This window comes from Colletotrichum destructivum, chromosome 1 (assembly GCF_034447905.1).
Source record: "Colletotrichum destructivum chromosome 1, complete sequence".
NCBI classification, from domain to species: Eukaryota; Fungi; Ascomycota; class Sordariomycetes; order Glomerellales; family Glomerellaceae; genus Colletotrichum; species Colletotrichum destructivum.
In genome coordinates this window covers 5,667,285-5,691,931 of record NC_085896.1, presented here as the reverse complement: position 1 = coordinate 5,691,931, position 24,647 = coordinate 5,667,285, and the positions used below count along the sequence as shown (strand labels likewise).

Genomic DNA, 24,647 nt, shown 5'->3' with positions numbered 1-24,647 from the left:
AACACTGAGATCTAATGTTTTTGCCAATACTGCTACGATGTTGTCCATCTTTGTAAGTTGGTCAACTTCGTCGAATAACTCACCTTGGGCAGATCACCAGTCGATGGTGTAGTCACATCTGTCAGTAGATGGCAACACCTGGAGCAAGGAGCTCTAGCCACAACCTGACTCCCTAGCTGCCTCGGCAAAGTGGCCAGTTCCAGGATGCTTGACTTGTTCAGGCCCACATCTGCGACGATCAAGCCAGCTGGTCGGATATGCTGAGTCGTGGTAGTTGAAACAACTCCCATCCGAACGGCGACTGGGTCGGGTGGTTTCCTACCTCCAAGATAGGCATAGCAATACTAGTAAAAGGCACGTCATGCCGACGCCGAAGCGTGTGGAGATCGGAGAACAGAGACAGCCAGTGCCTGTCCGTAGTTCCTTCGGCGCCGCGCAACCATCCTCGGACTTGCAGCCAAGTGGGATGAGTGGAGACTCGGGGAACTGCTCAAGCAGACATGTTTGTCTGTACCAAACATCCGAACCATACACCCGGGACCAAGCGTCCAGGTTTGACCATGGAATCGGGATACACCCAAGTTACCCTTGATAGCAGAGGTTGGTTGGTCGACCTTACAAAAAGCAACCCTCGTAGACGATCCTGTTTGGTTTTGGAAGGCAACCTCTTTGTTCACCACCACCGAGGCTCTCTCTTTCTCTCTTGCTTTCTCTCTCAACGTAGCTAAAGCTCAGAAATCGTTCTCGATTCACTCCAACGCAGTCTTCCCAACATGTCAACCATGAACAACGGAGTGCAGGACGGGAAGCAGCATGAGCCCATTGCCGTCGTAGGCAGCGGGTGCCGCTTCCCCGGCGGGTCCACGACGCCCTCGAAGCTCTGGGACCTGCTGGAGAACCCGAGCGACATTGTCAGCGAGATCACGCCGGACCGCTTCAACGTCGACAGGTACTACCACCCGGACCACAAGCACCACGGCACCAGCAACGTCCGCCACTCGTACTTTCTGCAGGAGAACTTCAAGCTGTTCGACGCCAAGTTCTTCGGTGTCAAGCCCCAGGAGGCCATCGCCATGGACCCGCAGCAGCGTCTCCTTCTCGAGACGGTGTACGAGAGTCTCGAGGCGGCGGGCATCACCATACAGCACCTCAAGGGCTCCAAGGCAGGCGTCTTTGTCGGCAACATGGGCGGGGACTACTCCGAGCTCCTCGGGCAAGACCTCGACGCGTTCCCGACATACTTCGCCCCCGGCACGGCGAGAAGCATTCTCTCCAACAGAATCTCCTACTTCTTCGACCTACACGGCCCGTCCGTCACCGTCGACACGGCCTGCTCGTCCAGTCTGGTGGCCGTCCATCAGGCCGTGCAGAGCCTCCGTCTCGGCGAGACGCCCGTCGCCATCGCCTGCGGGACCAACCTGCTGCTGGGGCCGTCGCAGTACATCGCCGAGAGCAAGCTGCAGATGCTGTCGCCGAACGGACGGTCACGCATGTGGGACGCGTCGGCCGACGGGTATGCCCGCGGCGAGGGGTTTGCTTCGGTGGTGCTCAAAACGCTGAGCGCCGCCTTGGCCGACGGAGACCACATCGAATGCATCATCCGGGAGACTGGAGTGAACCAAGATGGCCGGACCAAGGGTATGTATGCGGGTTGTCATTCACTCACTCACTCATACTCTTACTCTAACTCAACTCAAACTCAAACTTTCACTCTTATTCTCACTCTCATTCTCACTCTCACTCCCACTTCCCATCTCGCACTCAATCCTCTAACTTCCCAATGATACTTTTGGCTAACAACGTCAACCCTCTTCGCACGAAACAGGTATTACGATGCCCAGCCCGCTCGCCCAAGCGAATCTCATCCGGGACACATACAAGCGGGCCGGTCTGGACCTCAGCAAGCCGTCGGATCGGCCGCAGTACTTTGAAGCGCACGGCACCGGCACGCCGGCGGGAGACCCCGTAGAGGCCGAGGCCATCAGCTCGGCCTTCTTCGGCGCTGAGAGCGGCTTCCAGCGGAGGCCGGGCGCGGATCCAAAACTCTACGTCGGATCAGTCAAGACCGTCATCGGCCACACGGAGGGCACCGCCGGGCTGGCGGCGCTGATCAAGGCGTCGCTGGCCATGAAGGCCCGTCGCATCCCGCCCAACCTTCACCTAGACCGCGTGAACCCGGCCGTCGAGCCCTTCTACAAGGACCTCGAGGTCCCAACGAGGTTGAGAGAGTGGCCGCAGCCCGAGCCGGGCCAGCCTCTCCGTGCCAGCGTCAACAGCTTCGGGTTCGGAGGCGCCAACGCCCATGCCATCATCGAGAGCTACGAGCCGGCTTCCGAGGCACACTCGTCGTCGTCGCTACAGGTTTCCAAGTCTGTCGCGCCCGTCTTCTCCCCTTTCACCTTCTCCGCATGTTCGGAAAAAGCCCTGGCGGAGATGCTCTCTGGCTACCACGATTACCTGACGGAACACCCGGACGTCGATCTGAGGAGCCTCGCCTTCACGCTCAACCAGCGCCGCTCGACGTTTGACAGACGAGCCGTCATCTCGGCCGTCGATCTCGAGTCTCTCAAGGCCAAGCTCGAGGCCCGCAGCAAGGAAGACAGCCCGAGCGGCGGCAACGTGTCGGCGGTCAAGTCCCTCGACAGACGCCCTCGCATCTTGGGCGTCTTCACGGGCCAAGGAGCTCAGTGGCCGCGGATGGGCGCCGACATCGTCCTCGCGTCCCCGGCTGCGAGGGCCATCATGGACGAGCTGGAGGAGAGCCTCCAGACGCTGCCGGAGGAGGACCGGCCCCCATGGTCGCTGCTAGACGAGCTGCTCGCACCCCCCGAGACCTCCCGCATCCACCAGGCCCTCATTTCTCAGACGCTCTACACCGCCGTCCAGGTCATGATGGTACAGCTCCTCCGCTCGGCCGGTGTCGTCTTCTCGGCCGTCGTGGGCCACTCCTCTGGCGAGGTCTCGGCTGCGTACACGGCCGGCTACCTCTCGGCCCGGGACGCCATCCGCGTGTCGTACTACCGCGGCCTCAACACGCACTGGGCCAAGGGCCCCACGGACCAGCCGGGAGGCATGATGGCCGTGGGCACCTCGTTCGAGGACGCCAAGGAGCTCTGCGAGCTAGACGCCTTCAAGGGTCGGCTGTGCGTCGGCGCGAGCAACTCCCGCGAGAGCGTGACTCTGTCCGGCGACCTCGACGCCATTGAGGAGGTCAAGAAGATCCTCGACGCCGAGGGCAAGTTCAACAGGCCGCTGCAGGTGGACAAGGCATACCACTCCCACCACATGCTGCCGTGTGTCCCACCCTACGTCAGCTCGCTGCAGAGGTGCGGCGTCAAAGTGCAGACGCAGCGCGACGAGGCGACGGCTTGCCCCTGGATCTCGAGCGTCTACGTCGAGGACATGGCCGAAATCGGCGAGGACGGCCGCGTGCAGGATCGGTACTGGAGCGAGAATATGACCAAGCCCGTGCTGTTCTCGCAGGCGCTGTCGTACGCCCTCGGCGGCGAGCAGCGTTTCGACTACGTGATCGAGGTCGGGCCTCACCCGGCGCTCAAGGGGCCGGCCACCGCCACGATCCAGGCCGTCATCGGCGAGAAGCTGCCGTACGGCGGGTGTCTGCGCAGAAACGCCAACAGCATCGAGTCCTTTGCCGAGTGCCTGGGCGACATATGGGCGGTTCTGGGCAGTGAGGCCGTCGACATGGCCGCCTTTGAAGCCTTTGCGTCTGGTGTCAGTGGTGATGGCTCGGCCTCTCGTCCACGACTCATCAAGGGCCTGCCGTCCTACCCGTGGGACCACGACCGGGCATACCACTTCCAGTCCCGGCTGTCCAAGGCCATGCTGACGAGCAACATCCCGACCAACGAGCTGCTTGGTGCCCGGCTCGTCGATGACAGCTCCACCGAGGTCCGGTGGCGCAACAGCCTCCACCCGGCCGAGCTGCCGTGGCTGATGAAGCACCACGCGCAGGGCCAGACCGTGTTCCCCGGCACGGGCTACATCTCGACGGCCCTCGAGGCGGCCAAGCAGCTCTTTGACAGCAAAGACGAGCCGGTGCGGACGGTCGAGGTGCGCGATCTCGTCATCGGCAACGCCCTGATGATCGAGGAGGACACGGGAGTCGAGACGCTCTTCTCCCTGACGGCCATCGACCGCAAGCCGGGCCGCGTGACGGCCCACTTCGCGTTCTTCAGCCAGCAGGGCAAAGACTCGGTCAAGCTCATCGAGAACGCGTCGGGCGATCTCCACGTGTTCCTCGGCGAGCCGTCGGAGGACGCCCTGCCCGGGCACCTCGAGCCGGACAACCAGATGAAGGATCTGGACGAGGAGCGCTTCTACGAGGCCATCGACAAGCTCGGCTACGGCTACGACGGGCCATTTAAGGCGCTCTCCCAGCTGAAGCGCCACATGGGGGCTGCCACAGGCCTCGTGAGGATCCCCGAGCCGACGCCATCGTTCGACATGATGGTTATGCACCCGGCCGCCCTCGACGCCACGGTGCAGTCCATCCTGCTGGCATACTGCTTCCCCGGAGATACCCGGCTGCAGGGCATCCATCTGCCCACCGGCATCGACTGTGTCCGGTTCAACTTTGGCATGCTCAGCCAGGTGGACGCCGGCACCCAGCTCCCCTTCCGGTCCTCGGTTCCCGAGGGTCCGGAGGAGGACAACACCGGCAGCGGCAACGCGGCCGACGTCGGCGGCGATGTCGACGTCTTCTCCGTGGACGGCCGGTTCGCCCTGATCCAGCTCCAGGGGCTCCGCACGAAGCCCCTCTCGCCGCCCTCGGCCGCCACCGACCTGCACCTCTTCTCCGAAGTCGTGTGGAAGACCATGACGCCGGCCGGGGCCAACCTGGAGCTGCACGGCGAGCGGCGCGCCCTCGAGGCCGACATGTTCGACGCCATGGAGCGCGTGGCCTACTACTACATGCGCAACGTCGACCGCGAGGTGGCCGCCGGCGCGGGCCGCGAGGCTCTCCCGGAGCACAACCTCCGCTTCCTCGAATGGGTCGACCACGTCCGGGACCGGATCGCGCAGGGGACGCTCCCGCACATCCACGCCGAGTGGGAGACGGACACCCGGGACGACATCCTCGCGGTGGTCGCCCGGTACCCTGACAGCATCGACCTGCAGCTGATGCACGCCGTCGGCGAGAACCTCCCTGCCGTCTTCCGGGGCGAGATGAACGCGCTCGAGCCCATGGTCCGGGACAACATGCTCAACCGGTTCTACACAGACGCCATGGGCATGGCCCAGTACACCGAGGACCTGGCGCGCATGGCCGGCCACATATCGCACCGCTACCCGCACATGCGCGTCCTCGAGGTCGGCGCGGGCACCGGCGGCGCCACCAAGGTCATGCTCCGGCGCCTCGACAACGCCTTCGCGTCCTACACCTACACCGACATCTCGAGCGGCTTCTTCGGCACCGCCCGCGAGACCTTCCGCGCCTACGAGTCCAAGATGGCCTTCCGCGTGCTCGACATCGAGAAGGACGTCGTCGAGCAGGGCTACGAGGAGGCCTCGTTCGACGTCGTCATCGCCAACCTCGTCGTCCACGCCACCCGGACCCTCGACGACACCATGGCCCAGCTCCGCCGTCTCGTCCGGCCGGGAGGCTACCTGCTGCTCCTCGAGATCACCAACAACGACCCCCTAAGATTTGGCTTCATCTTCGGCACGCTACCCGGCTGGTGGCTCGGCCACGCCGACGGCCGGACCTACTCGCCCTGCGTCGACCAGCAGTGGTGGGACAACGTCATGCGCCGGAATGGCTTCTCGGGCGTCGACGTTGTTACGCCGCACCACTCGCTGGGTCCGCTCTCCGTGATCCTGACCCAGGCCGTCGACGACCGCGTCCAGCTGCTCAGGGAACCTAGCAGCATCGCCTCCTCCTCCTCCTCCTCCACTGCCCTGACCATCGACCCGGAACAGCTGACGATCGTCGGAGGCGCTGCATCCCTGTTCAAGTCCCTCGAGAACCTCTTCACTCCCCATTACAAGGCTGTCTCGTGGATCCCCAGCATCGAGGAGGTCCCGTCCCGCGGCCTGCCCGTCATGGGGAGCGTGCTGTCCCTCGTCGAGCTTGGCGAGCCGCTCTTCGAGGATATGACGGCCGAGAAGCTCGAGGGCTTCAAGCACGTCTTCCAGCAGTCCAGGAGCGTCTACTGGATCACCCACGGCGCCTCGGGTGCCAACCCGTACGCCAATATGGCTGCGGGCGTCGGGCGGACCATCGTGCTCGAGATGGACCACGTCCGCCTCGGCTACCTCGACTTCGACCGGGCCGAGGACGCCACCGCGCCGCGCCTGGCCGAGAAGATGCTGCAGTTCGACATCCTCGGCACCCTCGAGCAGCAGAACAAGCTCGACGGCCTGACCTGGTACCGGGAGCCCGAGCTGCGGTTCGCCGACGGGAGCTTCCTCGTGCCTCGCATCAGACTGAGCAAGGCCCGGAACGCCCGGTACAACTCGCGTAGGCGTGCCTTGACGAACGAGGTCGACCCGCGCAAGGTGCCCGTGGCCGTCGTGCCTCGAGGAGAGGGCTTCGTTCTTCAGGAGTGCCCCTCCCACGCCGACGCCGACGCGAATGTCGCCGCCGTTGTCACCGGATGCGCCGAGACCCGCCCGGACGCCGTGTCCGTGGCCGTCCACTACGCCGTGCTTCGGTCCGTGAAGCTCCCCTCGTCCGACTACCTGTTCTTGGTCCTCGGTACCGATCTCTCCTCGGGCAAGGCCGTCTTTGCCCTGACGGACTCGCAGAAGTCGGTCGTCAAGGTCGACAGGCAGTGGACGATCCCGTGCGCCGGGAACATGACCCAGGGCAGACAGACGCTGGTCGCCCTCCACGCGCAGCTCATGGCCCTGACGGCGGTCGCCGGCGTTGCCCCGGGAGACTCGCTCGTCGTTCTCGACGCCGACAAGTCGCTGGCCTCGGCCTTGTCCGCACGCTGCGCTGCAAAGTGTGTCCGGCTCGCCCTGCTCGGCACCCAATCCGGACTGGAGGAAAAGCACAACGGCGGCAGCGCCGGTGCGTGCAACGTTGTCCATGTCCACCCGCTCGAGTCGCGTCGATCCGTCGAGGCCAAACTGCCCTCCAATGTGGGTTGTTTCCTGAACTTGTCCGGCACCCAGCAAGACGCGGCCGGGTTGATCGCCGACTGCATCCCGTCGCACTGCCGCGTCGAAACCCGCGCCTCGCTGACCGACGTCGTGGCCCACGTCACCTCTTCGACGTTTCTCGGCCTTGATTGTACGGTCCCAGACATCTTGCGGACGTCTTGGGCCCACGCCCAGGCGGAGAGACGCGTGTTTGACACGTCGACGGTCGCCGTCGCCACTCCGGCCACGCTCACGGGTCCGTCGGCCGAGGGAGAAACACGCCGTACCGGCAGCGGTCTCGTCCTCGTCGACTGGACGGCGGAATCGACAGTCAGCGCACGTATCCAGCCTGCCGACTCCATCGTACGCTTCAAGCAGGACAAGACGTACTGGCTCGTCGGTCTCACCGGAGGACTCGCGCTCTCTCTCTGCGGGTGGATGGTGGACCGAGGTGCCCGATATGTCGTCATGACGAGCCGCAATCCAAAGGTCGATCAGAAGTGGCTTCGGAGCATGGAGTCTCAAGGTGCAACGATCCGGATATTCTCAAAGTAAGTCTTGACTCATTCTTAAACTTGTGTTCACACTCTCGCTCTCACTCTCATCCTCACTCTCACCCTTCATAACACACACACACACTAACAACTCCAGCGATGTCACCAAACGCGAGGCCCTCGATTCAGCCTTCCGCACCATCTCCGCCACCATGCCGCCCATCGCCGGCGTCGTCCAGGGAGCCATGGTCCTCCGCGACACCATGTTCGCCGACACGACGCTCGAGACGGTCGACACCGTCCTGGGGCCCAAGGTCCGGGGCAGCATCCACCTAGACGACATCTTCCACTCGACGCCCCTCGACTTCTTCGTCTTCCTCTCGTCCGTCGCCAGCACGTCCGGGAACCCCGGCCAGAGCATCTACGCCGGCGCCAACATGTTCATGAACGCGCTCGCCGCCCAGCGCCGCCGCCGCGGCGTCCCCGGCTCGTCGGTCGAGATCGGCGCCATCATGGGCAACGGCTCCGTCACGAGCAAGCTGAGCTTCGAGCAGCAAAAGTACCTTTTCTCCGTCGGCAACATGTGGATGAGCGAGCAGGACTTCCTCACCATGTTCGCCGAGGCCGTCCTCGCCAGCCCCCCCGGCTCGCCGCAGTCCGTCACGACGGCCACGGGTCTTCGCCTCCAGTACAGCGATGAGGACCCCGACATCACCTGGTTCACTAACCCCATCTTCCAGCACCTCGTCCTCGAGACGGGCAACACGATGCCGGTGGCCGCGGGCGCCTCCAAGCAGGGCGTCCCCGTCAAGACGCGGCTGCAGGACGCCAAGACTGCGGAAGAAGTGCTCGCCATCGTGTCGGATGCATTCCACGCCAAGCTTGTCTCGTCCCTCCAGGCCGACGCCGACAGGGACGTGCTCGAGCTGCCTCTGGAGACGCTCGGCATGGACTCGCTGGTCGCCGTGGACCTGAGATCCTGGTTCCTGAAAGAGCTCACTGTCGACGTGCCCGTCCTCAAGATTCTCAACGGCGGCACCGCTAAAGCGCTGCTCGAGTTCGTCCAGGGGATCATCCCGGAGTCCATGACGCCGAAGCTCCGGCAGTCGGACGGACCCGGCGTCGACGGATCAACCTCGGCCCCACAGCCCCGGCCGGCCGGTCCGAAGCTCCGGATGCCGGACGGACCCGACGCTGCCAAGGCACCATCGGCGGCGCCGGCTCCCCCGCCCGCAACTGCCCCGAAAAAGTCAACAACCCAGAGCATCGCTACAGCAACAGCCAACAACGCGGCAAGGGCGTCGCCAACCGCCGACGCGGATCTCTCTTCTGCCGAGAGCCCTACCACCTCGGACCGTGCAGAGTCTGTTTTCACGGACAAGGCCGGCGACCACGCGGCCTCCGTGTCGTCCATCTCGGAGCCTCCTACTCCCCCCAATTGCCAAGGCCTCGAAGAGAAACTGCGCGCCGGAGGAAACTCCCTCGTCCGGACGGTCCCCCTGTCCTTCGGCCAGTCCCGCTTCTGGTTCCTACGGTCGTACCTCGCGGACCCGCTGGCCTTCAACATCACGTCGATGATGCGCATCAACGGTCCGCTGCGTCCCGACGACCTGGCCAGGGCCGTCGACAAGGTCGCCCACCACCACGAGGCCCTGCGCACCTCGTTCGTCGTGGAGGAGAACGTGCCCGTGCAAAAGGTGTGGAGCTCGCCCAACTTTGAGCTCGAGATACGCGCCATACCCGCCGACAGCGACGCCGAGAGCGAGGTGAAGGCGGCTTACGAGGACATCAAGAACACCGTCTTCAAGCTCGACGAGGGCCAGACGATGCGGGTTCAGCTCCTCTCCAAGTCGTCGACGGAACACGTGCTGGTCCTGGGCTACCACCACATCAACATGGACGGCGTCAGCTTCGAAGTCTTCTTCGCCGACCTCGAGAGGGCGTACAACGGCCAGCCACTCGACGCCTCCGTCACCCAGTATCCCGACTTCTCCGTGAAGGAGGCCCAGGAGTACAAGTCCGGCCAGTGGGCGCCGGAGCTGGCGTACTGGCGCGCTCAGTTCGACCATCTCCCCGAGCCCATGGCTCTCCTGCCCGTCTCCAAGAAGTCGTCTCGGCCCACCGGCGTCGCCACGTACGACACGCACACGGTCAAGCGCCGAGTCGACGCCGAGCAGTCTCGGGCCATCCGGGACGTGTGCCGGCGCTTCAAAGCCACGCCCTTCCACTTCCACCTCGCCGTGTTCAGGGCCTTGATCGCCCGCCTCAGCGGATCCGATGACTTCTGCATCGGCATCGCCGACGCCAACAGGAAGGACAATGGCCTCGCGGGCGCCATCGGCCTCTACCTCAACCTGCTCCCCCTTCGCGTCAAGGGCAGCGGGGGCGGCGGTGAGGACTCGCTCGTCCAGAAGACGTTCGGCGACGCCCTGGGCGAGATGCGCAAGACGTCGCAGGAGGCCTTTGCCCACTCGAGGGTCCCCTTCGACATCCTCCTCTCCGAGCTCAACGTCCCGCGCTCGTCGTCGCACGCGCCCCTCTTCCAGACCTTCCTCAACTACCGCCGCGGCGTGTCCGAGACGCGCCCCTTCTGCGGTTGCACTGGCACGGGCGAGCTCATGGCCGGCGGCCAGGTCGCGTACGACGTCAGCCTCGACATCGTCGACAACCCCGAAGGCGACTCGCTCGTCACCCTGACGGCCCAGCAGGATCTGTACGACCTTGATGATGCCAACCTGCTCATCGACTGCTACTTCCGTCTCGTCGCCGCCTTCTCGCGGAACCCGGCCTCGAGCCTCGGCCGCCCGGCATTGTACGACACGGCCGCCGTGGACGAGGCCCTGAAGCTGGGACGTGGTCCTCTGTACAACTTCACCTGGCCCGAGACGCTGATGCACCGCATCGACGACATGGCAGATAAGTACGGGTCCAAGGCCGCCTTGCGAGACGGCCAAGGGGGCGGCCTCACTTACGCTCAGATGGCGGCGCGGGTTAACGCCATTGCGGCTCGCCTCGAAGAGTCAGGAATCGGCAGCAGCAACATTGTGGGCGTCATGCAAGCCTCGACCCTGGACTTCGTCTGCTCCATCCTGGCCATCTGGAAGGTCGGCGCCACTTACACGCCCCTGGACCCCCGCCTGAACTCTACCGACCGCCTCGCAGCCATCGTGCGCGAGTGCCGGCCGACGCACGTCCTCGTCGACGCCAGCACCAGATCGCTCTTTGCCCAGTTGGAATCCGCAGCTGTCCCCGTCGACGTGACGAAGGACTCGTCACCCGACGTGAAGGTGCCGACCCAAGCCAAAGCCGGCTCCGCGGCCGCCGTGCTGTACACCAGCGGCTCGACCGGCACGCCCAAGGGCATCTCCCTCAGCCACGCGTCCCTGAGGAACAACATCGAGCTCGCCACTCGCCAGTTCGTCTTCAAGGAGGGCTCCGACGTCATGCTGCAGCAAGCGGCCTTCAGCTTCGACATGTCCCTGTCCCAGACCCTGACGGCTCTCGCCAACGGCGGCACCCTCGTCGTCGCCCCAGCCAACCTCCGCGGCGACGCGGCGGGCCTCACCAGGCTCGTGGCCGCCGAGAATGTCACCTTCACGCAGGCCACGCCCACCGAGTATGCCTCGTGGATCGGCGCCGGCGCCCAGCACCTCAAGAGCTCCAAGTGGAGGGTGGCCGCGTCCGGGGGCGAGAAGATGACCCAGAGCCTCCTCTCGGCGTTCCGGTCCCTCGGCAAGCCCGACCTCGGCCTCTTCAACGGATACGGGCCGACCGAGACCAGCTTCACGTCCAACACCCGAGAGATGCCGTATCACGACCCTGAGAGCAACAGTGGCGGCAGCAACATCGCCGCCCTGCCCCTGACGACCTGGCCCAACTACTCCATCTCCATCGTCGACCGCGACCTCCGGCCGGTCCCCGCCGGCGTCTCGGGCGAAGTCTGCATCGGCGGAGCTGGCGTCGGGCTGGGCTACCTCAACAACGAGAAGCTCACGTCCGAGGCCTTCGTGTCGGACAAGACGGCGCCCCCAGAGTTCGCAGCCCGCGGGTGGAAGACGAAGCACCGGACCGGTGACCGCGGGCGTCTTAGCCCCGATGGTGGTCTCGTTCTCGAGGGCCGCATCGCCGGCGACACGCAGATCAAGCTGCGCGGTATCCGTATGGACCTCGCCGACATCGAATCGGCCATCCTGCAGGCCGGCCTGGGCCGCATCACCCACGCCGCCGTGTCTGTCCGCCAGGACGGTGCTGAATCGGCCGCCGGCCCGCAGTATCTCGTTGCCCACGTCGTCCTCGCTGCAAACAACGACGACGCATCGGCTCATGGGGGCAGCAACCAGAAGGACTTCCTCGCCGAGGTCAGCGCTCGCTTGACGCTCCCCCGACACATGAAGCCGTCTCTTCTCGTGCCCGTTCCCGCCCTGCCCATGGGCACCTCGCACAAGCTGGACCGCCGTGCTCTTCAGACGTTGCCCATCTCGACTCGGCATCGGTCCGGCAGCGATGGTGACAACAGCCAGTCGAGCCAGGGGGCCGGATTCACGCCCAACCAAGCCGAGATCTGGGAGCTGTGGAAGGAGGTCATCCCCGGCGACGTTGTGAGCCAATACTCCGTCGACCCTCAGACCGACTTCTTCCACGTCGGCGGCACCTCTCTCTTGCTCGTGAACCTGCAGGGGTTGTTCGAGAAGCATTACGGCAAGGTACCCCCTCTGCACGAAATGTTCGAGTCCAGCACCGTCGCCGGCATGACCGACTTGCTATTCTCGGACGGGACACCCAAAGATGGAGCCTCAGCGGCCATCGACTGGAACGAGGAGACGTCGCTTAACACATCATCGTCATCAGAAACTCCTGTTAACATTGCCTCCGACTCCGCTAAGGCGAAGGTTAACCAGCCACCTCGTGTCGTCGTTCTCACGGGTGCCACAGGCTTCCTGGGACGACATCTCCTCAACTTCCTCCTCCGCCAGCCCAGCATCACACGCATCCACTGCATCGCGGTGCGGAATCCCCCATCCTCCTCTTCTTCTTCTTCTTCTTCTTCCTCCTCGGACCCCTTCTCCGATCCCAGAGTCCGTATTCACCGCGGCGACCTCGCGGCCCCACACCTCGGCCTCACAGCCGGCGAGGCCGCTTCCATCTTCGCCGAGGCCGACGCCGTGATCCATAACGGCGCCGACGTCTCATTCCTCAAGACATACGCCACGCTCCGCCGCACAAACGTCGCCAGCACGCGCACCCTCGCCCGTCTCGCCGCCCCGCGCAGCGTGCCCCTGCACTTCGTCTCGAGCGCCAGCGTCGCCCAGCTGACTGGTCTCGACCGCTTCGGCGAGACCAGCGCCGCGGACTGGCCCCCCGCAACCGACCCCCGCGCCCTCGCCGGCGGCGGCTACACGGCCGCCAAGTGGGCGTCCGAGGTGCTCCTGGAGAAGGCCGCCAGCGCCTGGCGGTTGCCCGTCACGGTCCACCGCCCGAGCAGCATCACGGGCGACGGCGCCGGCGACCTCGACCTCATGGCGAACCTGTTCCGCTACGTCGAGGACCTCGAGGCCGTGCCCGAGTCCGGGTCCTGGAAGGGCTACTTCGACTTCGTCTCGGTGGCCAACGTCGCCGCCGACATTGTGGAGGCCGTCATGGCCGCGGGAGAAGAAGGGGGTAAGACGGGCGTGAGGTACATGTACGAGGCCGGCGAGATTGTCTATCCGCTGTCCGTCGTCAGGGAGATGTCCGATTCGGGCCATCAGTTGCCCGTGAGGACGATGCCGCTGGCGGAGTGGGTGCACGAGGCAAGGAAGAAGGGGCTGAATCCCATGTTGGCCGAGTACCTGTTGATGGCCGATAAGACCGGCTCGGCTCTGGCCTTCCCAGAGCTGGTCAAGGATGCGTAGGATAATTAGATTGGATCTGATGGAGACTGTTTGTTCTCATTACTTGGATATACGCGGTTTATTGGAGGAACGCGCATGTAGGCACTAGAGAGGCCTGTTAGATTGAGTCTTGGCCTACCAATATTTTGAAGAATTTTAGATGCCATTACACCGACTGCCATTTTTGCATACATAAAGTTATGAACAAGTTGAGCAACTATGCTGAGTAATCGGCAGATGACTTTGAGGCAGCAGAGTTCCCGAATGCTGCTCGAATCATGCCGGGCTATTGGGTTGACAAATACGACGGTATAGGGGCTGCCAAGTGAGAAATTCCCATAACAGCGCAACACGATCCAGGGTAAGTCAGTCCAATATAGTACATGCTCCAACTTAACGGGTTAACGGGGTGTAGGTGTGGCTACGCAATCAATTGTGGTACGGCGTAGCAGCATCTGGTCCGGTGCGGTCGGATCAGAACACACAGAAACTGACCTGGATATTTCCCGCCTCTCCCGGGAATGACAAACCCATCCAACGTCTCAAGGCCGCGTAGCTAGAGTAGAATATGTATGGCCGAGTAGGGTGGGATGGTTGGGGCGATTGCGTTGGTTTGTACTCTGTACTACGAAGCAAAGAAGAGTTAAGAGAAGAATTGTGTCCATGATTCATGAGACATTGACTGTTTGCTTCTGGTTCCGCATACACATACCGTCTGGTGACCTCGTCACAGTGGCTAAGAGTCAGTGGCCGTGCTGGTAACGCTGGCAACGTCCGCAACGACAGCTGTTGGAGGATCTTCAAACGATTACAACGGGGCCAACGAATTAGAAGCAACTAGGCAGATTACAGACTGAACATCAAGCGATCATCTAAAGTCAAATTGATTACCCCTGGATACACCCGCGTGGTCGTCTGCCCCATAAAACGGGGCCCGGAGTCCCAAACAGCCGAATGGAATCGGATAGGACGGGGCTCGGCAGCCCAAAAGGCCGAACGGAACGGGTCTTGTTTAGAATCGTGACGAAAAATCCTTGACGTCGTAACTTTTCTCTCTGTGAGATGTGTGCCCAACGGTACTCGAGACCGAACCTCTTTGTCCCCCACCGCTTGCAGAAAGAGTCCAGCGTTGGCCCCGCTGGTGGTATGACCGTCGGATTCCGGTGAACACTGTCGACGCCGGGTCCCTGGCTAATATTGGCATCTCTTCACGAGTCAGATGGAGTGGCGTTCTCGTAAAACCCTGGTCTCTGGGGAAGCCATGTTATGCGGTGCGGATCGGCGGAAGTGCGCGCAGTCAGTCTCCTGAATAAAAATGGCGGAGAGCGCACTCGCTTTCCATTCGGGAATTGCTCTGCCAGTTGTGGAACGAACAAAGCAACAGCCCTTCACACTCGAGATTCAACAGAATCCCGCCCCAAAAACGATCAAACCATAAAGTCAAGATTCCGTCCGACATGAAGCTCCTGCCCATCCTCTTCGTCCTTACCGCCGGCCTCTCTCCCGCCCTGGCTCAGGTCTGCCCCGACAAGAACCTCCGAGAATGCTATGATTGGTGCGACAAGAACAACCCAAGCAACGGCGCGTTCGTGGGCTGTACCCATGCGCGCTGCCCGTACTGCCGGCCTTAGACCGTCAAAAGAATAGAGAATTCTGCCCATGGGGTCGCCTGTATGTATAGTAATGGCCCCCGCGGACCGACCGATCATGTAACTAATCAACCCATTCAATGGAGTTGGGGCACAGCAGCTCGCCTTTTGGACTATGCACCCCTCTTCAGCTGGAAGTACTACTTCCCATGGCGACGATGCCATTTCCAACAGTATCTCGTTCTCCATTGCCACTCGGACATTTGTTGTCCAGCTAGAAACTGGCAAGTTCTTCACGGTCTTCCGCGTACACTGGGAAATATTACGGCTCTCCCAAGGGAATCGATCATGTTAATATACAACCCAATTAAGATAATTCAATGCTACGTGTTTATCCCAAGTCACTTGTGAGGCCCAAGGCCAATATCTGCTTGTATGTAGAGTCACCCGTTTCTATAGACTTAAAGACACTTGCTCCAGGGAGCCTTGACAACCAAGCGCTTGCATTCACTTAAGGTTACAACCAAGCTTTCCATATATGGAAAAGTTTCAAAAGGCACGGCGCCACTAACGATATTGAGCCACTAATAATAACACGTCCGTGGTTTTTTTCCCCCCTCATTTAAGCTCTCAGTTAGTCCGGCCGGAGCAGTCTTTTGCTAAATTCTCTTGCATAGTCTCTTAATAAAGCATAGTCCCTCGTTCTCAGCAGGCCACGAAGAGAGACACAGGCGCAACAAATTTGTCGGCATGTTGGAAGAAACCAAAGGCCCGAGCTCGATACCAGTCACGTGGATCAATAAGTAGACCGCCGTCCATGATCGATCAAGATGTGCCCTCTGGTGTTCCAAACGTCTGGTACCCTGAGCAACAGCGGGATATAAGCATCTTGCACGTTAAATCACAGCACATACGACCATACCCATTGGAAAACTCGGGATCCCGTCCGCTCTCCCATAGATAAGCCAATGAGGGCCGGATTAGTAGTTGGGTCGGTGACGACCAGCGAATACCTGGTGTTGTATGTTTTTTCTTCTTTCGCTGCCTTTATTTTTGGTGATCCAAATACGCGCCCCTAGCGTTCAACGTGTAGACCTTCGCCCATCGCAGTGCTGGAATATCCGATCTGCTTTCGAAAGAAGGCCTTCTTTCCGGTGAGAAAACAGAGTCCCTTTTCTTTTGCACTCTTTACGTAGACGTTCGCTGGGCACCGCTGGGGTACTGGTTGTGGATTTAGGGGCGTCCTGGTGCATTCTGATTTGGTGACCCTTCATCGTTTTATCTTCGATTGGAGGGGGATCCTTGCGTCCATTTTAGTACCTCGTCTCGCGAAGAGAATGCGTATCTTTGTGGGGTAGCATCATGCTTGGTTGGTTGTTTTACATTTTGGAATCTAGTTGGCGGAAAAGTTGAAGCTGCGTCGGTGAGGATGTGAGCGCCGAATAGCTGACGGGACTGGGCAGTGCCGGTCCACAAGCGCCGGCCGGCTTACGGCCCCCTTCCCCGGCTGCCGGCTACGTCTGCGCGACTAGAGTCCCACAAGTTTCCGCACCGCGCCGGGAAATGCGCCGGAATCCAAATTTATGCATCATCTCGTAAAGCTCAGCTGTTGGGCTTAAAGCCTATGGTAGTCCCTTTATTGCCGCCAAGCAGCCCAACTAATCTAGGCTAATAAGTCCTATCTCCAAGTATACTGAAAGTGCCTTCCAAAGTGCCCTAATAGGTGGAGACAGCTAGGTAGAAATCCTATAGGATGCAGAGAGCCTGCAGTGTCTGACAGCCGCTGATTCGTGGAACACTCCCAGCTGATACACAATTTGTAGACACGCTGTACCTCACAGCAAGGCTTCCTAGTACATGCATGTAGGCAACAGTGCACTAGCTACTCTAACCAATTGTCACCCTACGAGCCCTATCTACTAATGCAAAGATTCCAGGGTTTGGTTTGCAAAAACCTAGATAGGTCTTCCAAGGCATTCTATTTCCTAATCCTCATTGCAGTCTGATCCATCCCCTGCTAGCAGGTATGTCAGCAGCCAACTCCACATAGTTATTTATAGTAGCTTACTGCAGCCATCTCGATGCCCCTCAACCATGCCGACCATACAGTATAATTTGAAAGCCTCCTCCATTGCTGCGGTCCTACTGGAAAATATTCCAAGCTCGCTTCTACTTTTACGCAAACAGCAAGAATATGCTGTGTAAATTTATCATCTTACATTAGCAGACGTCTATGTAGCCAAAAAAAAAGCCGCGAAGCCGCAACGACCTATTCAGAGCTTGTTTTACACTCTACTACTAAAGAGTTATTAAGTTCTCTTTAGAAGCCTTCTGGTCTGCTCAAGCCCAACTCAAGTAACTACTTCTCCAACTCATGTACGTTCGTTTCAAGTTAATCCGCCTTAGACATCAATCTGCATCAATCACGCAACGTCAACAAATCAACATGCAGCACTCGTACCGGGTTCTTCACACTTGGATATGGGAACTCCTGTCGGTTGCTCTTGCAATTGGGCTTCTAATCGCTATTGCCGCTTTACTAGCATTGCACGATGGGAAGCCAGCACCCGACTGGGGTGCTCACATAAACCTAAACGCCCTGCTCGCTTTTCTCTCCACAATCCTCCGGGCTATGCTTGTCGTTGTCGTCTCTCAAGTTATATCTCAGCGGAAGTGGGACTGGTACAGCAGAGGGCGTGCTCGCCCTCTGTCCGACTTCCAACAATTCGACTCCGGTAGCCGCGGGAGTCTTGGTGCCCTGCTACTAATACCAACTATTTTGTGGAAAGACCTAGTGGCTCTCATCGCCTCAGTCGTTTTACTGGCCTCATTTCTTGTTGGCCCATTTGTTCAGCAAGCCAGCCGTACGATGGAGTGCTCGTTTGCCGTACCGGGTCTGAACGCGTCACTTCCTTCTGCTCATTTTGTTCCACGTCGGGGCTATTTTACCCCTGACAGCAGCTACAACTTTGGCAAACCTGAACTAGGCCATATGATGATGGTCATATCTGCTACGACAGAAGCGGATAGTGTCCAGAACAAGATGAGCGCCAGCTGCTCAACTGGAAACTGTACATTTCCTGGGGGGGGATCCAGCGGATGTCCAAGACCGAGACCTCATCGATGGCAAGTTCACGACACATTCCACAGTCGGCATGTGTAGTGAATGTGTAGACGTCTCACCCCTCGTTTCAATCAACGAAGACGGCGATAAAACTTTACCGAACGGCTTTAATCTCTCAAGCTATGAGGGCGATGCTGGGTCGAAAATATCTCTCATAAAACCAACCCCCGACCTTGCTTGGATGGGAGACTTCCTGACCCCGCAACATAGAGCCTTATCTCGGTGGGCTTATATCAATATCACCTACCTCAAATCCAATATCAGTTCGACAGCAGCAGTTTGTAGTTTATATCCATGCCTACGGACGTACACTGCTTCTGTTACCAACGGTCAACTCTCGGAGAAACAAATTCGGTCAGACTCCATGCAGGCGGCACCTCTGTTCGATACAGTGGGCAGCCTACCACCAATTTCAAACAGCCTGACCAACCAAGATCTCGTTTATACTACGGTCAAGTCCCCATGTCGGGTGGATGGACACGTATACGACATATTGAACATGTCTTCCCATCCTGATACGACTGATTTAGTTCTTTACGACTTCACTGACAATGGCGGACCTTCACCCTACCGGTACACTTTCAAGAACATCAGGGCCCCAGAACATTGCATCTATCGTCAACATCCGACATTTGTAATAGCAATCTCCACAATACTCAATTCTGAGATATTTGATGGATATTGCCAATGGTACAAGGGTACTACATGCCGCAAAATCCTGGGAAGTGGAAAACTTGAAAACCTGGGGGCAGAAGCGGTATTACAGGCGTTCCAAAAACCAGAAGAATTGCAATTCTCCGACATCACTCGCTGGTTCACATCGTTTGCAGACGCCATGACCAACAGATATCGTTTCGATTACGGAACCACAAACGATGATTGGCGAAGTTACAACATTAAAGACAAAGATATGCGCAAGGGAGAGATTCGAGGCCTGGCATGGCAGACAACAGTTTGTGTTTCCATGCAAAGGGAATGGCTGCTATTGCCTCTCTGCCTCACGCTGGTCATAGCTGTTTTGTGTTTCTGGACGATTGCTACAGATTGGCGGTACCGTCACAGCAGGCCTGTCTGGAAGGAAAGTATTCTACCGCTGATCTTCTACGGCTATAAGATCAAATCTCAAGGCTCCGGGCTTTTGCAACGCCAGCCTCCCGAAGATAACCTGGGTGAAGACCATGCGGGCCTTATGGAGCGAGAGAGTAGCCTGCTGGAAGCAAGTGAGTTGAAGACTATCAGTAGTCAGATTCTAGTCAGATTCCCATTGCCAGATAGTATAGAGATGTTAGAGGCGCGGCAGCCACGGGGTAATTAGGGGTGGGGGGGCAACGGAGCCCCGAAAAGGAAGAACAGGCACGGTGACAGAACCTGGGATACACTATAGACCCTACTCGTCTACATAGATCTACTGTAGGCCCAGTAGATTACTCTAAGAAAATACAACCACAATCTTCCGATGGAATGCAAGCAAGACTTGAAGAGCAGTCTCGTCAAGACTTGGGGCTCATTCGAGAGCGAGACGGGCGCTGTGTGCGGCGCCAACGCCCTCGATCTCATCACGATCAGGCGTGCAAGGGTGTCCGGGATCAGATCTGGACAAGAACAGTTACGACTACGAGTAGTTCGTGAACGTGTGCGCCTTTGCGTGTAGCCATGGATACTGTCCTGACGGTGCTTTCTGTCAAGTCTGCTAAAAAGGGGGTGATGGAGGTGTTTGAAGACGGTTAGGCCGCTAGCCAGTGCTGTAGGTGGATTAGAATACCTAGGTATTTAGATAGGCTAGCAAGACACACCCACCCATAGCATCCACCCCCCTGGATTTCTAGGGTGCCCCGCAGACACTCACACTCTCTACAGTGGCTCCAACACATACATGTGCGGACACTAAAAGAGACTTGTCCATCCGCCGTGTCCTTAACTGGCCCATTTCCCTCCTCCTCACATTCAATGTTATTGGTGCCTCCGACTGAGAGAGATGACTGTTTCATTCGAGGGGATGGACGCTGCGTTCATGACACGGCCGCCGCCGGGCGACGACCATCGAGACGCACTCCGTGGCCACCGGCTGCCGACCAACCTGGGCCACTGGGTCTCGGCGTGCGTGATACACGGTATCCGGCACAACGAAGCTTTCGCAATGTCAGAACACGTCCAGAGGCTCTGCTCAGAATCACACAACAGAGCCTTTGCCTGCGCCTGCAACGCCTGGCTTATTATAAGCAACGCCATCCCGGAAATGACGGCCGACGATGACAAGCCGTATTGCATTTGGTACCCGGACGTGGCCAGCGAAGAAACCTACCGCCGACTGGCTGAGCGTTACCCCGACATGCGGTATGTGGTCGGCCGGGCCTGTGCCGTCGCCGGCTATGCCGGCCTCTACGACGAACTCGGTCTCCTGCCTGAAATCTCCATCTCGGAAGAGGCCAGAGACAATTCCTCAAAAGAGGGATCTACGGCCATATTCGACACTATAATGAGCCAGCCTGTGTGCTACGCAATCCTTGACGACTACTCCCGGTCTTCCTACCCCGACAGCCCATCGTCACCGGCCTTCATGAACGGCGACACAGCTGTGCGGTCCTCACTGGACGTCCGACACGGGCTGGACGCGTCCCAGGAATGGGGTAAGCACTACTTCAACATCGCCGAAGACCACAACATCGATGAAACCTCTTCGGAAAAGACTAACAACAACAACAACAAGGAACTCGCCCCGGAGCACCTTAAGCTCTTCTACACGCCCCTCCTCTCGCACCTGCCGACCACCAACAAGGATGCATTGATCCTCATGGCGGCTTACGAGGGGAACATCGAACGATATGTGCGCCTCCGCCGGCCGACCATGCTCCACGACGAGCACGCGGCCGTCATCCGCGGCATCTACCACAACACCACCTTTGCCAAGTGGTGGTCCCTCCAGGAGATCGATCCAAGCAACCGTTCCATCAGGACTGCCGCCCTGGCGCGCTTCATCATGGTCAACGATCTGTCGCACATCACACCCTCCAGCCCCAGCAAATACGAGGTGCCCGCGATGATCTGGTGGCCCTTGATCCCGGCGGAGGAGACGCTGAAGGAGCTTGTCCGCCGCCGGCCGGACATGAAGCTGCAGGCGGCCATGGCGTGTATCGCGGGCGACTACAGGGCCCTCTGGGAGGACCTCGCGCCGCGGCCGTGCTCGGAGCTCTGGGACCAGGCGCGGCAGACGCAGACTCGCAGCTGGCCAAACAGCCCCAACAGAAACTACTACGTTGACTACCTGGAGCAACACGCCAAGGAGCTGGGGTGCGACATCGTCGACGTGCGGACAAACTCTGAGTGTGAGGACGCGGCGGTCCGCGACAAGGAGCCGACGACGACGTGGCTCGACTCCGGGATCCATGCACATGACTATGCGTTGATGGACTCCAATCCCGACGGCGACGTCTACTCGGCCGGGGCCCAGGCGAATGCGGCCAGTTAGGAGTTGTTGATATGCTCGAGCGAGGAGATGAGGCGGCGGGCACGGGAGGAGAACGGTCTTAGACTGTACGATGACTAGGTACTACTTCTCTTTGGGGGTTTCCCAGATCCTAAGCGTCGCATCCCCAAGTCTCTATTCCGTGAGTACTCGTTTAATTCTTGTTCTCTGGGCAAGAATTCCCTAGTGGTCTACCACCCATCAACCAACCCCCTTGGGGCTAACTAACACGCAGCATATAGGGAACCGACTATGTCCGCCACCTAGTAACACTTGCAGCAGCAGTGAGTGAGCGACGCATGGCAGTTGTAAATTTCTATATTCATACATCGTAGAAGGTATATATCCGTGTCACATTCTAGACCGTCCTCTGCCCCCCTTCCGTCTGTCACTTCTTCCCTTCTCAGATGGCCCAGCCCCCTCCGTTCGGTCGCAGCGAGGGCGTCTTCGTGGTACCGGAAGCCACAACATCAACAAAAACAAAGGGAATCCTTGATATCTCAAAATCCCCATCAGCGCCGTCCATGATATCTCTATTCGTCTCTCTCTCTCTCTCTCATCCGTCTCTCGCCCACTCTCTACCTCCCTGCCTCCTCCTCTTCCTGTTCTCCCAATAGACCACAAGCCTTCTTCCCCTCTCCGCCGCATGGCCTCTTCACTTGATCCATTAATACCCTTTTTCCGTCAGCCTCGACATTACGCCCGTCAAGCATCCTTTCGCCTATGAAAGCGTCGTCGGCGACGAACGCCCGGAGCAGCTGTCATCATCGACGTAGCCCTTCTCGTTTCCCGAGTCGATGTCGCTCTCCGTCGCCCACCGGCCGGGGCACCCGGGGATGTCGCGCTCGTGCTCGCGGTATTTCTTCTCGTGCTCGCCCTCCTCCTTCCTCTGGCGAAGGTTCATCGTCAGAGACGACGGCGGCGGCTTGGTCGACATGGGCGCGGCGCTCTGCTTCTTGGCATCCACCGGGTCGACGTCGGGCATGCCCATCTTCATCATCATCTCCTCGTGCTCCTCCTCCTCCTTGGCCGCCTCGAACATGGACCGCATCAGCTCACCCTTCTCGGGCGTGCGCACGACGGCGTCGAACTCGAAGGGCGCCGGCTTGGCGATCAGCAGCGGCGTGTAGTCGTTCCAGTGCACCGGCACCTCGGTGCCGTCGGCGTTGCGCTTGCGCTGGATGTTGAAGGCCCAGGCCATGCCGCCCATGGTCAGAAAGAGGTCCTGGTCGACGATGGGCACACCCTGGCACGTCCGGCGTCCGAAGCCGAACTGGCTGAAGCCGTCGAGGTTGGGGAAGCGCGTGAGGGGCTCTTTGTACGTCGGGTACTCGGGTTGAAGCCAGCGGTCCGGGTTGAAGGATTCGGGGTCCGGGTAGATGGACTCGTCACGGGTGATACCCCTGGGGGTCATGGTTAGTCCGGGCCGAATGGCCAAGGAGCGAGATTCCATTCTACTCACCACTCAAGGGCATGGATCGTGGCGCCAGCAGGGATGAAGTAGCCGTTGTAGACGTCATCCTTCTCGACAGCGTGGGGGATACCTGTACGTCAAGTGTCAGTCGTTCATCCAAACTCGGAAACACACACACGACCCGCCACACCATTCCTTTGACACACACACACACACACACACACACACAAACTTACCCGTAGGAACAGGGGGCCTCCAGCGGATAACCTCCTTGACGACAGCCCTCAACAAGGGCAGCTTCTCACGGTCCGTCCACATCGGGCATTTGCCCCCGCAGACCTCGTCAATTTCATTCTGCAGGCGGGCCTGCCACTCTGGGTAGTGCAGCATGGCGAGGAGGAAGCTCTGGATGGGGCTGCCGATGGTCAGGGCGCCGGCGATGGCCATGAGGCCGACGACGTTCTGGGCCTCCTGCAGATCGCCCCATTTGCCCTTCTCGTTGCCGAGGCCCTCGTTGATGAAGGTGCCGATGAAGCTCGGCTGCGCGGTGCCCTGCGAGATCTGGTCCTTGACGAAGTCGACGTTGCTCGTGAACTGCCTCGACTCGAGCTCGTGGCGCTTCCTCTCCTTCTTCTTCCACGGCGACAGGACGGCCGGGACGTGCATGAGGAACGAGATGACGTTGGGCAGGGCGCCGGCGGGCGAGATGGTCTCGAGCAGGCCAAACGTCGTCTTGCGCAGCACGCGGGCCGGGTGGGCGGTGCCCCAGGAGAGACGGCTGACGGTCCGGCTTGTGAACTGCTCAATGTACTCGCGGTATTCGCCGGGCTTCTGGGAGAGGAGCCAAAGGAAACGATCGCGCTCGCGGGTCGGGTAGTCGTGGAGCTCCTGCTTGTCACTCTGGTTCATGAGGTGGTGGCAGAGCTTGCGCTGGCGCTTCCATGTTTCTATACACACAACGTTAACAAACCGAAGATGGAGGGGGGGGGGGAAGGGGGGAGGGGGAGCGAATGGATGTGGACATGCGCGTACCTGTCCTGCCGAGGAGGGCAAGGTAATCGCCGCTCGTTCGGTTGTCCGGGAGGTTGGGGATCATGGGCCGGTCAGAGTAGATGACGTTGCGGCGGCCCAGGAGGTCATGGGCGACCTGCTCCGAGGAGATCCAGACGTGGACGGATCCGAACATCTCTTGCTGGTAGATGGGGCCATACTCCTTGCTCCACTCGTAGAACTTGAGCCATGCCGCCTCTGCCGGTACATCATGAACACGTCCGATGAGAGGTAGACCTGTGTAAGTGCGAACGATGATGAGCTTCTTGAAAATGACCAATTATGGAGGTTTTTGTTGGGGGGGAGATTTCAAGACAACGTACCTTTGGGTCCTGGAAGAGGCTTCGCGCCCTCGGGAAGCTTCTTCTTGAGCTGGATGGCGGCATACAGCCGCCATGCGCAGAAGAGGATGAAGGCGAGAATAGCCACGCCTATGGCCATGATAACAGGCCGAGTGAGAAGTATTACACAATAGAGTAAGTCGAAGTCGAAAAGTCGTCTGCGAAGGCGGGGGGAGGGGGGGTAAAGGGATATGA

General features: G+C 59.7%; 5 protein-coding genes across 5 annotated transcripts; 4 read left to right on the top strand and 1 right to left on the bottom strand.

The window, feature by feature from the left end:
• Window positions 1-773: 773 nt before the first annotated feature.
• Window positions 774-13,492, top strand: CDEST_01719 (Putative AMP-dependent synthetase/ligase domain, Acyl transferase domain superfamily, thiolase; the record flags this gene model as incomplete). Its single annotated transcript, XM_062917878.1, has 3 exons — window positions 774-1,638; window positions 1,826-7,658; window positions 7,759-13,492. 3 exons carry the CDS (start codon window positions 774-776, stop codon window positions 13,490-13,492), a joined length of 12,432 nt encoding a protein of 4,143 aa, XP_062773929.1.
• A 1,436-nt stretch (window positions 13,493-14,928) lies between these two features.
• CDEST_01718 (uncharacterized protein) lies at window positions 14,929-15,648 on the top strand (the record flags this gene model as incomplete). The annotated part of the gene is made up of 2 exons (XM_062917877.1): window positions 14,929-15,056; window positions 15,642-15,648. 2 exons carry the CDS (start codon window positions 14,929-14,931, stop codon window positions 15,646-15,648), a joined length of 135 nt encoding a protein of 44 aa, XP_062773928.1.
• Window positions 15,649-17,168: 1,520 nt separating this feature from the next.
• Window positions 17,169-19,499, top strand: CDEST_01717 (uncharacterized protein; the record flags this gene model as incomplete). Its single annotated transcript, XM_062917876.1, has 2 exons — window positions 17,169-18,131; window positions 18,211-19,499. Exons 1-2 carry the CDS (start codon window positions 17,435-17,437, stop codon window positions 19,497-19,499), a joined length of 1,986 nt encoding a protein of 661 aa, XP_062773927.1. The 5' UTR covers window positions 17,169-17,434.
• A 660-nt stretch (window positions 19,500-20,159) lies between these two features.
• CDEST_01716 (uncharacterized protein) lies at window positions 20,160-21,650 on the top strand (the record flags this gene model as incomplete). Its single annotated transcript, XM_062917875.1, has 1 exon — window positions 20,160-21,650. The coding sequence occupies one exon, from the start codon at window positions 20,160-20,162 to the stop codon at window positions 21,648-21,650; it is 1,491 nt and encodes a 496-aa protein (XP_062773926.1).
• A 718-nt stretch (window positions 21,651-22,368) lies between these two features.
• CDEST_01715 (Putative cytochrome P450) lies at window positions 22,369-24,552 on the bottom strand (the record flags this gene model as incomplete). The annotated part of the gene is made up of 5 exons (XM_062917874.1): window positions 22,369-23,050; window positions 23,110-23,191; window positions 23,298-24,008; window positions 24,094-24,348; window positions 24,435-24,552. The coding sequence occupies 5 exons, from the start codon at window positions 24,550-24,552 to the stop codon at window positions 22,369-22,371; spliced, it is 1,848 nt and encodes a 615-aa protein (XP_062773925.1).
• Window positions 24,553-24,647: the final 95 nt, after the last annotated feature.